This window comes from Gekko japonicus, unplaced genomic scaffold, assembly GCF_001447785.1.
Source record: "Gekko japonicus isolate JY-2015 unplaced genomic scaffold, Gekko_japonicus_V1.1 scaffold846, whole genome shotgun sequence".
Classification (NCBI taxonomy): domain Eukaryota; kingdom Metazoa; phylum Chordata; class Lepidosauria; order Squamata; family Gekkonidae; genus Gekko; species Gekko japonicus.
The window spans coordinates 255525-276758 of NW_015164696.1; the positions used below are offsets into that span (position 1 = coordinate 255525).

Below are 21234 nucleotides of genomic sequence, written 5' to 3' on the forward strand. Positions count from 1 at the left end.
AAATCCTAAGAAAGTTCAGAAAGACAGAGTTAAATCTAGATTTCAGGTGGGGTAGCCATGTTGGCCAGAAGCAGAAGAACAAAGTTTGAGTCAAGTGGCACCTTTGAGACCGACAAAGTTAAATCTAGTCATGCACGTGAAAAGTTATCCCTCATAAGCACTGTGGCATAATGTGCATTTCCTCAGTTTCCCTCTTAAGAGGTTCTTGCACTGAAGGATGCAAGGGAGAAGTCATTCTCATGCCTCCAGAAGACTTTAATGGCCAGAACATCTGCTGTTGTTGGCCCAGAGATGGTCTGAATTGGGGATCTGATCTGCCAGTAAGGAATTGGACACCTTCCATTTGAATAAATAAGGGATCCTGGCATCTTACTGAGCATTATGTAAAGTTATACTGGAATGAGTTCCATGCGCACGAGGCAGACTCTGCTGCACAGCATGCTTGCTCTTGTGCTAAGCAGTTCTGTTTGCAGAAGGGATTGATGAAGCACATTGCTCTTGCTAAAATGGAATTGCTAGCACAAGAAGATGCACACTTCATGGCAGTGGCTGTCTAGCATGCACAGAACCCATTCATAGGATTCAAGCCTCTGTGTGGAGAGAAGCAAATTCAGTGGCCAGTGTAGGTCAAGTCTCTGGGGAAGGAATTTATTATGCAGCCACTTGGGCAAATACACAGCCTTCACTAGATATTACAGGGTGAACCACCTCTGACTTTATGCAGCGCTGAAGAACAGAGATAGGTAAATGGGAGGATCATCACCCACAGTTTTGGCCTTAAGCTGGTTGGCCTACTCTGGGGAAATCACTGCTTTACATATGCACCAATGCTCCTTCTAATCAGTGGAGTGAGCAAAAATTCTACTTTGTGAGCTACGGGCATCGAAGTTGCGAGCGAGCGATTTGGCTACTGCATAAACTAGTTTTCTCTGGAGCCATCCCTTCCTGAGCTCAGGCAAAAATCTGTGAGCCGGAGGCTAAAAAACTGTGAGCCAGCTCACACTGACTCAGCTTAGAGGGAACACTGATATGCACATGTGTGTATTAAGTGCCGTCAAGTCGCTTCCGATGTATGGTGACCCTATGATTTAATTATATACATACTGGAAGAGAAGGACTATCTCCTGCATTTGTTGCAGGGAGGGTCCTAACCTGGAGAAGGGCTTCACGCTTTGATGAATGGAGCGGTAAGACAAGTGCTAGGGGTTGAGGGAGGGGATATCCCTCTCCTACTTGAACCGAAAGTTCACACCGTCTCAACCAGGAAAGGATGCAACCCCAGAAATGAAAGCTAGGGGTTGAGGGAGGGGATATCCCTCTCCTACTCGAACCGAAAGTTCACACCGTCTCAGCCAGGAAAGGATGCAACCCCAGAAATGAAAGACTGCCCTCTGGCCACCTCTGTAGGAGGAACTAAGAATAAGTTTTAAAAATTCCCAGTGTATAAAATTAATGTTTTGTGTCCGTAGTGTCCATGCAAAAATTGTGCAATAAAAGTAAGGAGGATGGATCTTATTGAGCCCCATTTAGTTAAGGACCATAAAAAGGTTCCAGACTAAACAGGAAGGAGGCTTACGACACAATCCTAAGGACACTTTCCTGGGAGTAAGCCCTACTGGAAAGACTAGTAGAATTCAGAGTAGACCTGTTTAGGATTGCTCTCTTAGTCTTCTATACGAGTATATGTTCCATTTTCTGAGAAACAGGGCATAAGGATAATTTGAAAACTAATATTGCTGAATAAAAGACACGGGTTGACCTTACCGCCTAGCTGTGGTATTTCTTTAGCCACATACTTCTGTACATAAGACTCTGTAATCTGGGTCTTAAAATATGTCAGAATAGCAGTGGTCTCTAGTTTGCATGTTCTAGTTGGAAAATTCTCTCTCTCTTTTTTTTTTGGTTAGTACGCAATGCCCAGTTTTAAAATCTTTTTATGCACACTGTCTAAACAGCGACAAATAACTTGTTCTCAGTCCAGTCATACATGAGTTTTTATTTTTAGCTCATGGTAAATTTTTATTCTCGTTTTCAAATAGGAAAAAAAAGGGGGGGAAATAATTGGCGGAAAAGTGTTACGAGTCATTTTCACAAGAGCCATCCCTTCCCTCTCCCTCGTGAAAATATTTGGTTTGAATTACCCATGCGTCTACCAAATATTTCTTGGTAATTGCATCGCTTTCTAGACTGTGTCTTGCTAACGGAGTCATATTTAGTTACAAGCTTGCAAAACCAGCACAAGACTTTTAACTTTGGACTAAAATTTCGTTCAGAACATTTTTTTTTTTTTTGAAAATTTCAGGTTGTAGTGTTGACTGTTTTGCCCACTGCAGGTGACCAACTGGGTGCCCTACTGAATCCCATTCAGTCACGGCCTAGTCTCCCAGCTCCTTCCATCTTTGATCAAGCTGCAAAACCTCCCTCTTCCTTAGTCCACAGCCCATTTGTGTTTGGACAGTCCCTTTCCTTCCAGCAGCCTCAGCCACAGCTTCCGAGTAAGTCTTGTCAGCCTTTCCTGCCTCATCAGTCCATTTTTTTTAAAGCTTTGCCATTGCTGTAACAATCTTCGTCGCCTGCCAGCTACTAATCCTCCGTCTGTGCACCTTTTGATTTCTTTCCCCCCTCCTTTTATGTTGGCTTTCCATGACTTTGAAGCAAACTCCAGTTTCCCCCACAGTTTTGAAGGGCTTGCTCCACTGGCCTTTCTGAGTGTTTTCTGTAGCGCAGAAGATAACATATATACATTGGGGTTTTTTTAAAAAAAATTCCTTTGGGTTGTAATTTGGTTAAGTGTTTCATAATAGTTGCTGTAACACTTGAAATAAATTAAAACATGTGCTTGAGCAGCCTGTGTCCGTTCAACCAGTGACTTTCGATTCCAGGACTTTGTTGTAAATTCCAGTGTTAACTTCAAATGCTCTGATTATTGCTGCAGTTTCTCCTCCTCCCCCAACAGTCTTTCTCCCTGACCTTTCTTGGAGTTACACGTTATGAGTAATCTTACATACGGCAAAATAAAACTAAGATCCCCCCCCCCCATTTAATTGGAGATGATTGTCACCTGTATAGTTTCGGTATAACGGCTACTTATACCACCAGATCAAAGAACTCGTGGGCACTCCATGAAATTGCTGAGCGGTCGGGTTAGAACGGATAAAAGGAAGCTCTTCTTCACCCAAAGAGTGATTAACACTTGGAATTCACTGCCACAGGAAGTGGTGGCGGCTACAAGCATGGACGGCTTCAAAAGGGAATTAGATAAGCATATGGAGCAGAGGTCCATCAGTGGCTATTAGCCACAAGGTATAGCTAGGGGCTCTGGGGCAAGTGATGCTCTGTCTTCTTGGTGCTTGGGGGGGGGTCAACAGTGGGAGGGCTTCTAATGTCCTGGCCCCACTGGTGGACCTCCTGATGGCACTGGTATTTCTGGCCACTGTGTGATACAGAGTGTTGGACTGGATGGGCCTTTGGCCTGATCCAACATTGGCATCTCTTATGTTCTTATGTTCTTATCTTGGTATATTCTTAAGTGTACTAATATACTGGCCTAGCTGCCCTTGCCAGTTCATTTTCCTTCTTAGCTAGAGAAGGAAGAGCAGTCTGAAGCACTGCTCTGTGTGTGACGTTCCTATTTGGTTCAGCCTGTTCCGGGAACTGGATGTGCCCCAGGTAGTTGACGAAGCCTTTTCCCTGTTTGCTGAGAGCACCAAGAGATGCTGACCTGCACAGCCCTGAAATAAGGCATTATCAGGGCTATTTTTGGACAGGAACGCACAGAAACAGAGTTCCAGCTGGCTTCAGAGTTGGCCACGCCCACTACAGCCAAAACCTCTGCGTGTGTGGTTACAGTGGGAAGGCCTGGAGAGTGACCCCCACCAGCGACTCCAAGGCAGTCAGGCCGGGGCCCCCCTGGAAGGATTTAAATGCCTCCCCGTGCCTTCCCCAGCCTGTCCAAGGGCCGGCTTGCCCAGGCAAACCAAGGGAAGGCGGTTTAAAATGCCTCCCCTCCAAGGGCTGGCTTCCCCCAGGCTCCCCACAGCCGTGGGGCACCTGGGCAAGCCAAGGGAAGGCATGGGGTGTGGCCTAATATGTGAATGGGCTGCACTGTCATGGGGTGTGGCCTAATATGCTAATGAGTTTCTGCTGTTGGGTGTGGCCTATTATGCTAATGAGTTCCTGCTGGGCTTTTTCTACAAAAAAAGCCCTAGGCATTATCAAGGTGCTCCTTCTCCCCCGGAAGTTGGCAGGAAAAAAAGAAGCCAGGAGAAGGAACCACAGGCTTTACTTCATCCGGCCAGTAGATACAGACCCTTGAGCAGCAAGACTGACTCATAAACGGCTAATGCAGTTGGCCGGCATTCTTCATTCCTCCTCATTTGCTTGTCTTCAGGAGAATAACGAACCAGTTTTGCCTCAGTGTCCTAAATCCCCACCCCCCCCGGTGACACCTGTGGTTTGTTATAAACCTAGAAGTGTTCAGTGTCCGAGGTGTGGGCCAGGAGAGGAGGGGGAGTGCGCAAGCCCCAGAAATACTTAAAGCTTGTTCCCACAATGACGCCCACGGTTCAAATGCCACCTAGGACTCCTTAAAGCTTCCCCATGCAGACTGGCAAAACCAAGGAGAGGGAAGGAGAAAGGGACAGCAGCCCCCATGCCTCAGCTTTATGCCGTAGCTGTATTCTTCGCATGGCTGTCTTACCGCTATTCTGCGAAATTGCTTCTGAGCCCTGGATTTCCTGTCCAATTTGTGGAGTCATCTTTGCCCTGTAGGGTGAGATAGTGGATGACTTGAGCCCTGAGCCGGTTGGAAAGGGCTTTTAGGTCCTTGCTTTCTATGCCTTGTTTTGTTTAATGGTCCTGATGGCAAGAGTCCAGCAAAGGGGTACGACAGGATGTTTAAACTGTTGGCTAGCAGAAGGTGGCCTGTGGCCCTTCCTTGATCTTCTCCATAGGGAGAACAGCTGTTCTCTGACCCACAGACCAAGATTCCAGCAACAGAATAAATGGTAGCTTGTTGTTTCCTCCAGTATGGAGGTTATGTAGAACAAGAAGAAGAGTCTCAGAACGGCTTACAATCTCCTTTCCCTTTCCCCTCCCCACAACAGACACCCTGTGAGCAGTGTTCCCTCTAAGCTGAGTTAGTGTGAGCTGACTCACAGTTTTTTAGCCTCCAGCTCACAGATTTTTGTCTTAACTCAGGAAGGATGGCTCCAGGGCAAACTAATTTGTGCAGCAGCCAAATGGCTCGCTCACAACTTTAATTCCCGTAGCTCACAAAGTAGAATTTTTGCTCACAAGATTTAGAGGGAGCATTGCCTGTGAAGTAGGTGGGGCTGAGAGGGCTCTGACAGAAACTGCTCTTTTTCAAGAACAGCTCTTGTCAGAACTATGGCTTGCCCAAGGTCATCCAGCAGCTGTGAGTGGAGGTGTGGGGAATCTCCGTGCACTTAACCACTACACCAAACTGGCTCTCATACCAACCAACACCCCCCAAAAATACCCCCAGTAAGTCTTCAGTGTCCATGCCCTATGAGAATGTGAGGGAGGGGAGAACATTTACTCTCAGGGACCTCAAAGTCTCCCGTTATGGTTTGTCATCATGTCTGTAGAGAACTACTGTTCAGGGTTTTCTGGTTTTTCTCTGGAGAAGAGGAAGATTCAGCTAGAGGATGCAAGAAAGATTGCAGCTTTTCTCTTCCTAGTTCTGGCAAACATGGTCAGCAAGGAAGCCAACAACGTGTGGGATCAAGAGATGTTGTAGATGTGATTCTCTGGTCTTGAAGTCAAAGCTGCAGCAAAGGGAAGATGCCTGCTTTCTGTTAGAGCTTCCCTTTGAGCAAACCATTCAGAATAAATTAGTAAATCCATCTCAAAGGAGGTGGCTTCCTTTTCCCCAGCCCAAAAGGTGAACTTAGAAGCAAGTGCTGTTGATAAGAATGTAGCAATCCCCAGAAGTAAGAGAAGCTTTGACAGATTTTAGCCATTACTGGGCTGAAATTGAATTGTGCTGGTTACTTGTGATAGGAATAGGAACTGTCAGACTTTTTCTGGATCTTCTGTCTGATCCCTTATTTCCTGGCAAGGAGAACTCAAAAGTTTCAACATGATGATCCTGTGTCTTCTAAATTTTCCTTTGATACTTTGGGTTGGATTCCATAGAAAAGGTCCATGAACATTAAGGAAGGAAGTGATTTTTACTGAAAGAGAGCTGGTTTGGTGTAGTGGTTAAGTGCACAGACTCCAACCTGGGAGAACCGGGTTTGATTCCCCACTCCTCCACATGCAGCTGCTGGATGACCTTGGGCAAGCCATAGTTCTCTCAGAGCTGTTTTCTCTCAAGAGCAGTTTCTGTCAGAGTTCTCTCAGCCCCACCCACCTCACTAGGTGTCTGTTGTGGGGAGGGGAAGGGAAAGGAGTTTGTCAGCCGCTCTGAGACTCTGAGCGAAGGGCGGGGTATACATCCAATCTCTGAATCTGAATCTGTCCCTGTCAACCCATTAAATCCCTCATGCAACTCCCGGGGATCCCCAGCAGTAGGGGAAGGTGGGGAATTTGTGCTTTGCATGGACAGAATTTAAATAGGATACAGCTCCTGATACACAGTCTTCAGTCTTTTAATCTAACAGCAGTACTATCCAGTGGAACATTTGACTGGAAGTTGAATAGTAGAGTAGACCCTCCAGTCATGTCTGGAATGGTCAGTAACATATCATGGAACTGGACTGGACAGACAGTACACGTCATGGTGGAATAAATGCGGGAGGGGGGGAGAAGAGGTCAGGCCATAGACACAGTCAAAAGACTTTACATAAATTTCATATGAAAACTTTTGTTACCCTGCCGTACATTTCCTAGCCTTCCAGGGTAACCCAAGGGTCTCAGGGCATTTGTTGCCCTTCCTCCCGTTCAGAAATTGGATCTGGTGAAAGAGAGAAGGAATTGTGGAAGTATGGAAATACACCAAAGTTAGCGAGTAGTTTCCTAATCCCAGATATCAGTGATTCTTGACAAATAGGAAGTTACAAGCGTAAACCCATGATACTGACGATGAGGGGGGGGATCCCCCTACTTTTTTGTAGCACCTGCAGCCAGCGTGACTCCTGGGCCTACACCTCTGCCATCGGCAGGCCCAGCACAACTCCTGGGCTGTGGTGGCATGCCCAACACAGCTCCCACACTGCGCTGGCGGCAGTGGCATGCCCAGTATGGCTCCTGGGCTGTGCTGCTTGCCAGATCCAGGACAGAGCCCCAGACTGGACCTAGTGTGGCTCCCTGGTGTCACTGCTGACTGCCAAGCACAGAGAATGGTACTTTACTTTTGGGGGAGATTTAAAACCCCCCTCGTGTATTTTTTTTTGAAATTTTCAGATTTTTCTGAAAAATCTGTTTAGCATCCGTGTGGCCCCGATCAAAGGATTTAGCTACCTGCAGGTGGAGGCCACACATCACTAACAGTATATAGATTCTGTTATCCAAAGTTAATCAGTCTGTAGGAGACATGTTAATCCACACAGGTGAAAGCAGCCTGTATTCCTCAGGGTTTTAAAGAAGGGGTCCTTCTAGGCAAGGGAAGTACTTGGTTTCAATCACCTTTTCGAGTTCATTCCACGTCACTTCTTTCAGGAAAGAAACTAGCATCCACTGTGGCCACCCAAAGAGGGCAACTTCCTTCCTCCATTAGATCTCCGCTCGCGGGGAGGGCGGGGTAAAAATACCTAAATAAATAAAATAAAAAATAAATAAATAAAGTGAAGAGCTGTCTGTGCATAATCAGGACAGATTATTAAACTTGTTCAGTGTGTCTGTGTGAGGCAATGCTGTCAGCGTTGTGTCTCTCTGTTGCATTTAGCAGTGACACAAAGACCTTCTATTGAGGGTGTGGAAGTTCAGCATGTTTAAAGGTTTCATTTGCCTTTCACTTAAATGTTGTTGACAACATCTGGCTCCCATTTCATAAACAGTTTTCTTCCACTTTTTTCATCCTTTTCCCCACTCGCATAGCCAAATAGTTTTCTTTTTTCCACGTTATACAGGCAGCCAGGTTCAAAGGGACAGATAACTCACACCAATCTTAGATGTTTTTCACCATTCAAGCTCACATAAGATACATTGTCAAAGGCTTTCACAGCCGGAGTTCATTAGTTGTTGTAGATTTTCCGGGCCATGGTCTTTGTATTGTAGGACCTGATGTTTCACCAGCAGCTGTGACTGCCATCCCCAGAGGTATAACACAGAAAGATGGAGTACTCTCTGTGTCACGCCTTGACAGAGAGTACTCCATCTTTCTGTGTTATACCTCTGGGGATGCCAGTCACAGCTACGGGCGAAACGTCAGGTCCTACAATGCAAAGAACACATCCATACAGCCCGGAAAATCTACAACAACTAAATCACATAAGATACCCTTATTAGCATTTCCTTTAGCACTGATCCTTTAATTCATTCCGAAATCTCTGTTTGTAGTTGAAATGTCACCGTTAAGAAACATGATTTTGTGTAGCTTATTTAAAGTCTTTACAAAACTTCTACCAGGTTTAGAGTGAATTGACTAGTAACTTGGCTGATATGTCATTTTTTTTTACATGAAATGTGTCTTATTTGAATCTGAAGTGAAGTACTTTATGCTTAACCTTGGCAAAAACAGCCAAAAATCTCTTGGTACCTTAAATTCTAACAAATCTGTTGTAGTACATGCTACATAGACAAGAGCCTTTTTTCTTCAGTCATGTATCTCTTGCTTCTGAAAGCCTGTGGCATAAGGTGGTTACTTTTGTTACATGTCAGATTAGTTGAATGCATCTCTTGTATGGAATTTGTTCTGGCAGTAGTAAGGGTCACTGAGGGACCCAGCCACACGTTTCTGAAAACGTTTCAAAAAGGTAGCTGTATTAGTTTGTTGCAGCAAATTCAAGCAGAAATCTGTTGGCACCTTTAAGACTAAATCTATTCCATATAGATTTCTGTGAGCCAGACCTCCCTTGTTCAGACTTAACGTCTCTTAAGTCTTCAAAAGAGGGAACAATGCATTGGCAGGTGGGGAGGGAGGTACCATTGGAGTACAGCAGGAGGTGAAAGTAGGAGCAAGTATCCCTAAACAGAAACGTATCATTGGCGGGACTAAAATGCCAGTGTATCAACCCTCTTTTAATTTGTTTCCTGTTCATATTACAGTTTGCGTGTCTTAACTATTGTGAATGGGTTTATCTACAATTTAGCTTACCTAGCAATTAATGGGCAGGGATGGGCATGAACTTGTTCATGAGCCAAAATTCGGCACAAATTTGACCCGGTTCGTAGCCCCCAAACTGATGTACGGGGAAAGGCACCTTTCACGAACATTTACTGGACTTTTGTCCAGTTTGGTTCGGCTATTCAGGCCATTTAAACCTAACAGCTGACAGGCGGACACACCCTGCTGTTAGGTTTAAATGGCTGTGAGCTGTTTCACTGGTCGGTTCGCTTCCTCCTGCTTTGAAGCAGGGGGGAGCAAAATGGACCGCTGGAATGGCTGTGAGCCATTTTAGTGCTCCATTTCACACTCACCCAGTTTCAAAGCTGCCAGCCTTCCCAAGCAGTCCCACCCCCTTTCTCCTGGCTGTGGCTTGCTGTGGCCGAGAGAAAGGGGGATCCAAACTGGCTGGTTCGGTTCGGGCATTTTTTTTTTTTGCCTGGTTCAGTTCATGGTTTGATTTGTGAACCACCCCGAATCCCAAACCAAGCCAGAAATTTTAGGTTTGTGCCCATCCCTAATTAGGAGCTTAACAAATGGAGCTGGAATATCTTTAGTAGTCTAGAGTCTGTTTTCAGCCTGTGGAATATGACACCAATCCCAGTTTGGAGGAGGGACAAAGAGGCTGCTAGAAGACGTTTGCTGTTTGAATTCATATGCAGAAGTTAGGGAGCTGGGAATGTTTAGCTAAAATTGAAATTTCCTTGGGTGCAGTTGCTGTTTAGGACTATGAGGCATGGGTAGTCGTCGTACTGTCTGCTATGCAAGTCTGTTTGCTTCCACTGTGTTCTGTATGTCTTTTGGTAGGTATTACAAAGAAATCATAATAATGCATCTCTAGATCCTGCTTGGAGTTTCTAAAACAATCCTTGTCCTCTGTTTAAAACTTTGGTATAGTTTCCCATGTTGTAGGAATAGGTGATTCACATTAATTTTCTTTAATTACTTGGGATCGTATCAAAGAATATGCTTCTTGTTGGAAGGAGTCTTTCCCCTACATTCTAGGCATTTATTTTGCCTACTGATAACGACTTTCTTATATTTGGAGTGCAAGAGAAGATTCTAGAGAAATCAGACCTTCTTTTTGGAAGTGGGACTCCTTAATCCAAAAATCAGGGGAATCAATCCAAAAAAGCCTATGGTATTACTTTTGACTTTCTTTTGGGCATCATGAATTGTGGGAACTGACTTTTGCTGACGTGTATTTTTCTTGCTTATCCTAGGCATTAATCCCATCAAGGTTCTATAAGATTGTCCTCTTTGAAGAGTATTTTTGGGGGAAATAATATATAAATGATAAACGGGGAGGGGGGTTTGAAAATAGTTATTGGATAAAAAGCTAATAGGTCTTAATAAACACACTTTGGTTAACCTGTAAGCTCCAAATAATACCAGAAGCATAGAATTATCAGACATATTTTCCCCAATGCTTAGTCTGTTAAAAACAGTAATAGCAAAGAACTATTCATGAGTAGAATACAACCAAACCATTCATTAATTGCTGGTTCATTCTTTTTTTAGCTCAATCATTTGCTGTCACCATAAGGATTTGTAGTTAGGTTTTCCTTCGGTCTTTATTGAAAAAAATAATTTATTCTTTTTGGGGGGGAAACATAGCACCTAGAATGATTATTTAGTTTTGTAAATCCTTAGCCGTGGAAGAATGGGGGGGGAAAGCACATGTAAATATGTCATCGAGTTAGATGTGTCTCATCTGAATTGCTTGCTTTGCTTGTTTTTTATCTTTGCTGTTTTTTCCATTGAATCTATGCTGCTTCTGTGCCACTGTTTTCCACTTTAGAAACTCCATCCCGCAACCTTGCTTCTCGTGAGCGCATTTACAAAAGTAATGATGTAGCTGGGCCTGCCTCTGCTATTTCATCTCTCTCTCACAAACTAAAGGGTGGGTACGCATGCCAATGTGGAGAGGTTGTTCAGACATTCTTAAAAGAAAAAGATGTTACCCATTCCATTCCATTCACTTTAAAAAAAAGTTTTTGCTCAGCATTCTGTTGATTTTGGATATAGCACTCTTTTAATGAGTCAGCATAAATGTGGGGGTATTTTTTTTTTAAATGACTGTGCCAGGTTACTTTACTGTGTGATAACAATAGATATATTTATTTCAGACAGTGCATCAAGAATGTGTAGAGAGAGACTTTTTATATATGATTATCCTCTTTGTTGACAGTAACATTCTGTATATTTGAATATACTGTAAATATGATTTAGGACCTGATTTTATATCAAAGCAAATAATGAATTAATATTTCATATTTTAATCACCTCTGTGATTCTGGGGTTTGGGGGGGAGAGTATAGCTAAGGAGCATTGTATGCCTTTGTATAAAACTTCTGGTTGGATCCACCGATCTGTCAGCTGAAGGTGCTGGGAAGTGCTGATTCCACCACCACCCCAACCCCCTGGCCCAGTAGTCCTTTCCAGTCTGGTTGGATCCACCGATCTGTCAACTGAAGGTGCTGGGAAGTGCTGATTCCACACACACACACCCAACCCCCTGGCCCAGTAGTCCTTTCCAGTGCAAGACAGGTGGTTCCCAGAGCTGCAAGAACTGCATAGATCTAGAGATGCATACGGGTCAGGTGGCTGCAGCAAGGAGGAGGAAGGGGGTCAAATCACTGCTCCACCCTCTTCTGTTAGCACAGGCGAGAGAAGGTGATTTCACCGCATGCCCTTCCACATTATGCCCCCTCCACAACTGTAAATCCACACAGCCCTGTGATCCCGAGAGTCAGCTTGCCCAGGGTTGGAAAGTATTGCTGAGAGAAAGGGAACGAGGGGAAGATCCGCAGTCCTTATACCCATAGTGTGCTGGGTCAGACCCATTAGGCCCATGGGAGCACGACCCTTGCCCAAACATCGTTATAAAATTTCCATTTTAGTTCCTGGATATTTCCCGTAGATTTTTGCAAGAAATTATCCAATAAACAAGATTCGGAATATTGATTCCGGGTATTGCAATCTAGATGCATCTTATCGGCAATATACTGCAGGGCATGTTAGCATCCCCCCCCCAATCCCAATTATTCTTTTCTCTGTTGTCTTTCAGGAAGTGTGGTTAAGCATATCAGCTTTTCACACGATGCATGTTAATAAGCTGCCTTAGAACATGTACACACCACTGTGGGAGGCATTTTAGATAACGGTAGGATAGTATTCAGGGATCATTCACCTCGGTCCTTCAAGGATGATCTGCATGTAGAAACCTTGTTCCATGGATGGCTACCTTCTGTGTCGGGTCGTGTGCATGCAAAACCGTGCTACATGCCCCCACATTCAGTCTCCAGGGCTGCACTGCAGCACAACTTGTTTGACTGGGGTTCCGTATTCATTCATGAAATGGTGGCTGGTGGTGTCAGGCCAGGCAGTAATGGGCACCTGCATGGAAGTGGAGATGAAGATAAAGCTCCTTGTAGATGGTCAGCACTGTCAAAGCTGATAACCGATCACCAGACTCAATCCCAGCTTGTAGGACTGAGCTCCGCTAGACGTGAATCCCTCCTTATGCCTTCTTCCTTAAGCTGTATTGTCTTTCCGATACTGAGAAATCTGAGAAATTTGTGTGGCCGTTCAGCACTGTGATTCTTGCCACTGTAAACAGACTTTTCCTTTTAATAATGCCTTTACGAAATGTATCAAAACAGGTGACAGAGTGAATTTTACTGCAGCTGCTAGACCGGTTTCTCCAGCAGGGAAATCAGACATGGCATCCAAATACAGAGCGGATAGCAGGTCGCTTAAATCCGATGGGCGCGTGAGCCACAGTGTTGGAGACCAGAAAAAGCCCAGGAATACGGAGGGCTTATCCGCTAGTGAATCTCTGATGCTGAAATCTGATACTGGGAAGCTGAGGTCAGACTCCCACAGCAGGTCGTTGTCTCCAAACCATAACACTCTGCAAACTTTAAAAACGGATGGGAGGACAACATCTGGCTTGAGAGCGGAATCTCCAGGGCCAGGTAACAGATCCTCTTCACCCAAGACTCTTTCAGCAGGTAAATCCTGTACATCTGGCGCTGGTTCTCGCCGGTCGTCTTCTCCTCACGATAAGACTCAGAAACCCTCGCCCCCCGTGAAAACAAAAATCGACCCTCCTCGGGAGAGATCTAAATCAGATTCATATACGCTGGACCCTGATAGTCTTCGCAAAAAGAAGGTGCCCCTAACAGAACCAATAAGGGGAAGGTCCACTTCTCCGAAACCAAAAATTATGTTAAAAGATGGAAAACCTGTCCCTGAAACGGACAACCGGGCCCCTTCTCCTCACGTGGTACAAGAAAATCTTCACAGTGAAGTTGTTGAAGTCTGCACTTCAAGTACCTTAAAGACAAATAGCATTACGGACAGCACCTGTGAAGATAATTCTGAGTTCAAAACCGTGGATGATAGCTCTAATAAGGTTCATTTCAGCATAGGGAAAGCGCCGCTGAAAGATGAGCAAGACATGAGAGCGTCTCCAAAAGTGAGCCGCAAATGCGCAAGCAGGCACACGAGACCAAAGAAGGAGAAGTCTGTCTGCCTTTTCAAAGGCGACGGCACCAGACCTGTAGAACCTGCCAAGCAAGCCATGTCGCCGTCTGTGGCAGAATGTGCCAGGGCTGTCTTTGCTTCTTTCCTGTGGCACGAAGGGATAGTGCATGATGCCATGGCCTGCTCCTCTTTTTTGAAATTCAACCCTGAACTCTCTAAGGAGCATGCTCCAATTCGATGCAACATGGGCCAGCAGCCAGTAGAAGAAAAAGAAACCAAGCTGAAAAACAGACATTCCCTGGAAATATCTTCCGCTCTTAATATGTTCAACATAGCCCCTCATGGGCCTGACATATCAAAAATGGGCAGCATAAATAAAAACAAAGTCCTCTCTATGCTTAAAGAGCCCCCTCTTCATGAACGATGTGAGGATGGAAAGAATGAAAGTGCCTCTTTTGAAACTTCTAGCCACCATGCCATGAAATCCAAGTCTCCTCTCCCCTTAACGCTGCAGCACCTGGTAGCCTTTTGGGAAGACATTTCTCTGGCGACCATCAAGGCAGCTTCTCAGAACATGATTTTTCCAAGCCCCGGGTCCTGTGCAGTGTTGAAGAAGAAAGAAAGTGATAAAGATAATAAGAAGTCCAAAAAGGAAAAGAAGAAAAAGGAGAAAGCGGAAGCCAGACCGAGAGGAAACCTCTTTGGCGAAATGGCTCAGCTTGCAGTAGGGGGACCAGAGAAAGATACCATCTGTGAGCTGTGTGGAGAATCCCACCCGTATCCAGTGACCTATCACATGAGACAGGCTCATCCAGGTAAGGCCAAGGATCATCACGGTTGCTAAAGTTGCTATGCACTGAGGCTTGATCCTCAGAATGTTTATCTGGAGGTGTTCCCCCAAGTTCCCTTTTTTTTAAAATTAGAGAAACATGTTGAGCTTCAAATAATTTACATGTTCTATCTGAAAGCTCTTTTGGAGAACAGCGAGTGAAGCATCCCCCCCCCTCCTTTATAATCTTGGGCCTGTTAAAGAAAACAGTAAATTACTAGAAGTGAATGGAAGCCATAGAAGCATGAAAAAAGTTTGAATTCATTCAGAGGGATCCTTTATTAAAAGAGTGCATCTGCATTCATAAAATGACCCTGAAAGATGGTTAAAGGATTTGCAAGACTGTCTTATAAGCTAGTATATTGCTACAATAACAGTCATCACCCAAACTTCTGAAGTGGTCTTTTGGATTCTGAATGTAAACATGCTTTTATCAGTGGTGTTTAACAGGTTAAGAGGATCTTCTAAATCCTGATATGCAGCCTTCCCTACTTTAAAAAAAGAAGGATTTAATATAGCATTTAGAATATGCATTGATGGGACTACAACTTTAGTACTGATGCACCACTGAAGTTTTTAGACACCATTCATTCAATGAATCCAGTACAAGAACCTTCTCTTCCAGAGATTTCCACATTTAATTCTAAGTTATAGCCCAAGTGAACTCTGCTGTAGAAATATGTTGATATACTAGTGACCTTTGCACGTGCGCACAAACCCACATGTACACTCTGAACCACATTGGTGCTGTTTCTCCAGGGTATTATCCCTCATGAATGTGGAATATTTGAATACTGTAACCATTGGGGTTTTCAGTCAGCGCCGTTCATGCCGATACAGTGCTGGTTTGGTTTGGTGCGAAAAACATGATCAGCTGATATACATACAATGTAGGCACAACACTTAGCACCAGAGAGAAGTAGCTCACATTCAGAGGAGGGAGTGTATACATGTAAGAAATAAAAGGGGAGCTATATTTGCCTCCTTACCATTTGATGTAGGTAAACTCCGTGTTCACTGGTAAGCAAATAAAAAGTTTGGCTCTTTCATAGGATGGATTTATGACAAACATGGGTATGAAAATTCCTTAGTTGCCACTATGGGCAACTGGAATTCAGTAATCAAAAAACTGAACCAAGCGGGGTGTGTGTGTGTGTGAAGTGCTGTCAAGTTTCAGCCAATTTATGGCAATCCCATAGGGAACTTGAGGCAACTGATTAAGCAGAGGAGGTTTGCCATTGCCTCCCTCTGCAGAGTCTCCCTTGGTGATCTTCCATCCAAGCACAAACCTTGCGTACCTTCCAAGATCAAACAAAATTGGGCTACACTATATCATTCCTACCGTTGCCTTCCTCTGCAGGGTCTCTCTTGGTGATCTTCCATCCAAGCACAAACCCTGCGTACCTTCCAAGATCGAACAAAATTGGGCTACACTATATCATTCCTCATCCCCGAACAAAAACACAGGATTATCTGAACAAGGACACGAACTGTGATGAGTTTTATGTAAGAAAGGGAGCAAGTGAGGCGGAGCAGTTAACATCTTGCTGTTATCAGTGCAGCTTTCTAAGCAGCTCACTTTCAGACTGCCGTCTGTTTGAGTTGTAGCGTTAGTGGTCCCTGCAGCCCCTGACCTCCTGATTGCAGGTTTTTGGCTATCCTTTTTGTCAGTAAGATATACTTACCTGCAGTTGACGATTCCAGCCAGCGTCCTAAGCCCTCTCCTGTCTGTTATCCTGAATTTAAGTGCATTTGCTCTAATATGAAACCGTTGTGTTAACTACTGAGACAGTTGTAAACGTGATCATCTGAACCTCTGAAGATCAGTCTGACACGCTTTTAAAGATGCCTGACCCTCTGAAGCACAGAGCATAGCAGTAGAAATGACAGATGCAGTAGATCTCAACCTAAGACATGTTTTTTCGTGATTTAAGGGTGTGGCCGGTATGCAGGTGGACAAGGCTATAACAGCATTGGGCACTTTTGCGGTGGATGGGCTGGTAATTGTGGCGACGGCGGCATCGGAGGAAGCACATGGTATCTAGTCTGCGATCGGTGCAGAGAGAAATATCTACGTGAAAAGCAGGCAGCAGCAAGAGAAAAGGTATCTTTTTCGCCTGTTTCTTACTGTCTGTATGATGAGAGTTTGTCGTTTCACTCATCCCCCGCAGTCTGCCTTTGAAGTAATCACAGGGCCCCCTGTGAAATGTAGGACGGCTCTCTCTCGCCCCTAATGTTGCCCTCTTCAAGCGTCCTTCACAACAGGCTTGTAAAGATGCGCTTACCACATTGTTTGCGGCAACAAAGAACCATACCATGGGAAGCTTTTCTAAATTTGTTCCTCTCTTTTTTGCTTTCTTTGCCACAGTTGACCTAAAGATACGTGGCAGGCCGCTAGTGAACAAAATGTTTGAAATAATGCTTTCTGTAAGGCTTCCTTGCCCCATTTCTGACGTCTGACGTTTTTAGAACAGTAAAAGAACTTGTTTTGTTTATTTGATTCATTCATACCTTGCCTTTCTCCCCAACGGGGGACCCAAAGCAACTTACACCACTCTCCTCTGCTCCATTTTATACTCGCAAGAACCCTGTGAGGCAGATTAGGCCGAGAGAGCGTGAGTGGTCCAAGGTCATTCAGTGAGCTTCTATTGCACGAGTGAGGCTTTGAACCCAGGTCTCCTGGGTACTAGTCTGACAGTTTGGTGTAGTGGTTAAGTGCGTGGACTCTAATCTGGGAGAACTGGGTTTGATTCCCCACTCCTCCACTTGCACCTGCTGGATGACCTTGGGCAAGCCATAGTTCTGATAAGAGCTGTCCTTGAAAAAGAGCAGTTTCTGTCAGAGCTCTCTCAGCCCCACCTACCTCACAGGGTGTCTGTTGTGGGGAGGGGAAGGGAAAGGAGTTTGTCATCCGCTCTGAGACTCAGAGCAAAGGGCGGGGTATAAATCCAATCTCCTCGTCCTCTTCTTCTTTTTCTTCTTCTTCACTGCTAGATCATCCTGGGTCTCAACTTGATCTGTAGATCAGGCTCTTACAGTCACAGATTGGTTAGCTGGCATATTATTGGCCTCTTGATATTCCCATTTTCTGTGTGCGATGACAAAAGGGAGAAAAATGAAATGGGGTCTTGTTACCAGTCTTGAGTGCAACTGTATTGCACATAAGCTGACAGCTAATAATAATGAAAAGGGGACAGACAGACTAGGAGCAGGAGAGCTCCAGCGTGAAGTATTGGATCTGCTGTACCTCTCTTGGATGACAAGGATGAGCCACAACTCTCTGTAGAAATTTGTCCCTCTTTAGCGGTGGGCTGTTGAGAGCCCTTCCCTTGGGGCCTGAAGATCGTGCGGTATTTATCTATGATCCTTTTTACCTGCCTCTCTCCAGCGGCGGACTCAAAGAGTGCTCATTTGTGTCCCTTTGTAGGTCAAGCAGTCTAGGAGAAAGCCACTGCAAGTGAAGACGCCTCGTGCCTTGCCGACCATGGAGGCCCATCAAGTGATCAAAGCGAACGCACTCTTCTTGCTGGCCCTGAGCAGTGCCGCTGAGCCCAGCATCCTGTGCTACCACCCGTCCAAGCCATTCCAGTCCCAGCTTCCCAGCGTCAAGGAAGGCATCTCGGAGGACTTCCCCGTTAAAATGTCCTGTCTCTACCTCCAGACTTTAGCCAGGTTAAAAAACAGAACAGAACTTGATAAATTCCCCCCCCACCCGTGTTCAGCGCTATAAAAACAATTATGCTTTTCTAAAGCTTCTGTAGTCAGTCTCGAGCGAACTTAAGCCGGGGTCTTCAGCGTTTTTGGACCCGTGAGGACCTTTGGGATTCTGACACAGGGTGGTGGGCACAGCAACAAAATGGTTGCCAAAGGAGGCAAAGCCTGAGACAAAATGGCTGCCGCGGCTTACCTTCAGTCACACAGGGAAGATCCTTGTGCTCTGGTAGCCGCTACTGACAAAACAATATTTTTTAAAAAAATCTGCACGGCCGATCAGATATCTCATGGCCAATGAGAACCTTGCTGGGTAAAGGCCCCCCCCATCTGCCCCCCCCACTTTCTGAAAACATCTGGCGCATACCAGGAAAGTATGTTGGGGACCTGTGGGTTAAGCATTCACATGATTAATATTGTCATTTCCGTCTGCTGGAGTATTCCCAATGAAACAAGCAGTATATTACAACTATCACTAATCATTGCAATTGTCTTCCTCTGTGGGCAAATAATTCAACATAGAAGCAACCAAGACTGAGTTCTTCCAAGTGTGACTAACTGCATGTGGCTTCCAAAGTATTTTAAAATAAGGGTTTGTCCCATTTCTCTGTTTACCTTTGATCAATACACGCTCCTCCAAAGAGCTTTCGGTCTCTTCTTGGTGCTTGGTATATATTCACCCGTGAAGTTAAATCAGATTTCTGGAAGTGTAGGCTCTTGCATGTCACCTGGGAGCCGGACCAGTTGAATGGTTCAAAGCAGTGTCATCCTCAGACTCAGAAGAAGATAACCCCTCACTCAAAATGAATTCTCTGGGTGAAATCCAATTTAATCATTGCTTCCCCAGAGGGAAACGGCAAACTCAGAGACAACCCTTTTGCAGTATGGTTTCCTGACCTAGTAAAATGGTTGCTCATGCAGGCATCACATACTAGGCTTATACTCCATGTTTCCTCGCTCTGCCAGCTTGCCAACCCAAGATACGGTTACTTCTTCAGAACTCTTGCAGATCCTATTGCCTGGATTTTAATTAGGACCAGTGTTCCCTCTAAGATGGGTTAGTGTGAACCAGCTCACAGTTTGTTAGCCTCCGGCTCACACATTTATGTCTTCGCTCAGGAAGGGATGGCTCCAGAGCAAGCTAATTTATGCAGTAGCCGAATCACTCGCTCACAACTTTAATGCCAGTACCTCACACAGTAGAATTTTTGCTCGCAGGACTCCACAGCTTAGAGGGAGCATTGATTAGGACTCCAGCCGAGTGTGTAATTTTGAAAATTCCCAAGATGGATCAAAGGGTAAAAGTGCAGAGATTTAACCTGAAAAGCAGTTGTGAACAGTGAAATAGAAATTGTGTGTGTATTGGGTGGTGGTGGTGGAATTTACCGCTACTAGGGCTTGTTCATTTCTGTCATGTTTATCCATTTAGGTGGCTGGTGAAACACTGGACTGAAAGATTTGGTTTTGAGGTGACATTTCTGTACCTTATTTTCTCCAGGCATCATCATGAGAACTTTGTTGGCTATCCAGATGACAATCTCTTTCAGGATGAGATGAGATACTTGCGCTCGACTTCAGTACCTGCACCTTATATATCCGTTACTCCTGATGCCAGTCCTAATGTTTTTGAGGAGCCAGAAAGTAACATGAAATCCATGCCCCCAAGGTACCCCAGCATGTATATTAATAGGTGTTGGCATGCTAGCTACAAAGGGTTGTTTTTTTTAATGTTCAGACAGCTTTGTGGTTTATGGAGGCTGCTTCTTTGTAACCAGTTAGTTGTTGGTGGTGGGAAGTGTGATCAAGTCGCAGCGGGCTTATTGCAACTCCATAGGTTTTTCAAGGCAAGAGACATTCGGAGGTTGGCTTGCGTTGCCTGCCTCTATGTCACAACGCTGGCCTTCCTTGATCCTTCCCATTCTGTGCAGATTCCTGCCGCCCTTCGCCCTGGTTTTTTATGCCTGCACCAACGTTAATCCTGCATAAACTCAGGTCCTAATGCAAGATTTGAAATCGTTTCCTGAAGCTGGTTGCAAATCCAGAGATCATGCTTTCCCATTTGTTAACAGGGTATAGGTGTGGTCTAGGCTTACAGAACACCATTAAACTGTTAACACTGAGAAAATTTTAATTAGCCTACTGACTTATTTCCAGTTTAGAGACGAGCCCCATCACGGATACGGATCTCGCCAAACGCACCGTTTTCCAAAGGTCATATTCAGTCGTTGCCTCGGAATATGACAAGCAGCACTCCATCCTTCCTGCACGGGTCAAGGCTATCCCCAGAAGGAGAGTGAACAGTGGAGATGCCGGTAATGATACAGAATAATATACTTTCTCGTTTTGGTTTTGGTTTGTATTTGTTCCTTTTTCATGTCTCTGCTGTTTCTCTGTATAGAATGATGTTTAGATTAAGCCTGGGATTTATTCGTAGCATCAGTTTTTAAGTTTTTCTTCAAAAAGCAGACAGCCGCCCCCTGCGATATTTACTGCACCACCTATACTGGCATGGTGGACCTTTATTTCAGTAACAGGAATCCAAAGAGTATTAGGGGCATAGAAATAATTACACAGTTCTTTGGATCCTGGCTGCAATCTATGAGTATACTTCAAGAAATGGTTTCGTAATCTGTTACGAATGCATTGGTGCCGACCGTATGTCAACCTTTTAATTTCTGTTTGACCAAAATTGGAAATAAATATCAAAAAAGATTCAGAATTGAAGTCTGAACTTCAGGTGGTTTTCTTGAGCACTAAGGTGCCTGTCTTGTTATTGCCAATTAGAAATGGCACAGTTCAGATATGAGCTTGGGGGGGGGGGTTGGCTCAAGCTTGTGTGTTCCTTCCCCTCACACAAAAGCTTGATAATCGAAGATTTTTGCAGCAAAGCATTGTCATTGTTGCAAACAATGGCTTGCTCCCCTTCTTCAGATCAGGATTCTAAACTGGTTTAATTCTGGTTCTGCTCCCTCCT

The 21234-nt window shown here is 44.8% G+C and overlaps 1 protein-coding gene across 1 annotated transcript in view; it reads left to right on the forward strand.

Moving 5' to 3' along the window:
- MYCBP2 (MYC binding protein 2, E3 ubiquitin protein ligase) overlaps positions 1 to 21234 on the forward strand; it is a 184237-nt gene that overhangs the window by 126862 nt on the left and 36141 nt on the right. Inside the window, exons 56-61 of the mRNA XM_015409457.1 lie at positions 2334 to 2495; positions 12895 to 14535; positions 16484 to 16653; positions 17977 to 18221; positions 19759 to 19926; positions 20415 to 20572. Of these exons, the coding sequence (XP_015264943.1) occupies positions 2334 to 2495; positions 12895 to 14535; positions 16484 to 16653; positions 17977 to 18221; positions 19759 to 19926; positions 20415 to 20572 (2544 nt within the window). The remainder of the gene's footprint in view (positions 1 to 2333; positions 2496 to 12894; positions 14536 to 16483; positions 16654 to 17976; positions 18222 to 19758; positions 19927 to 20414; positions 20573 to 21234) is intronic.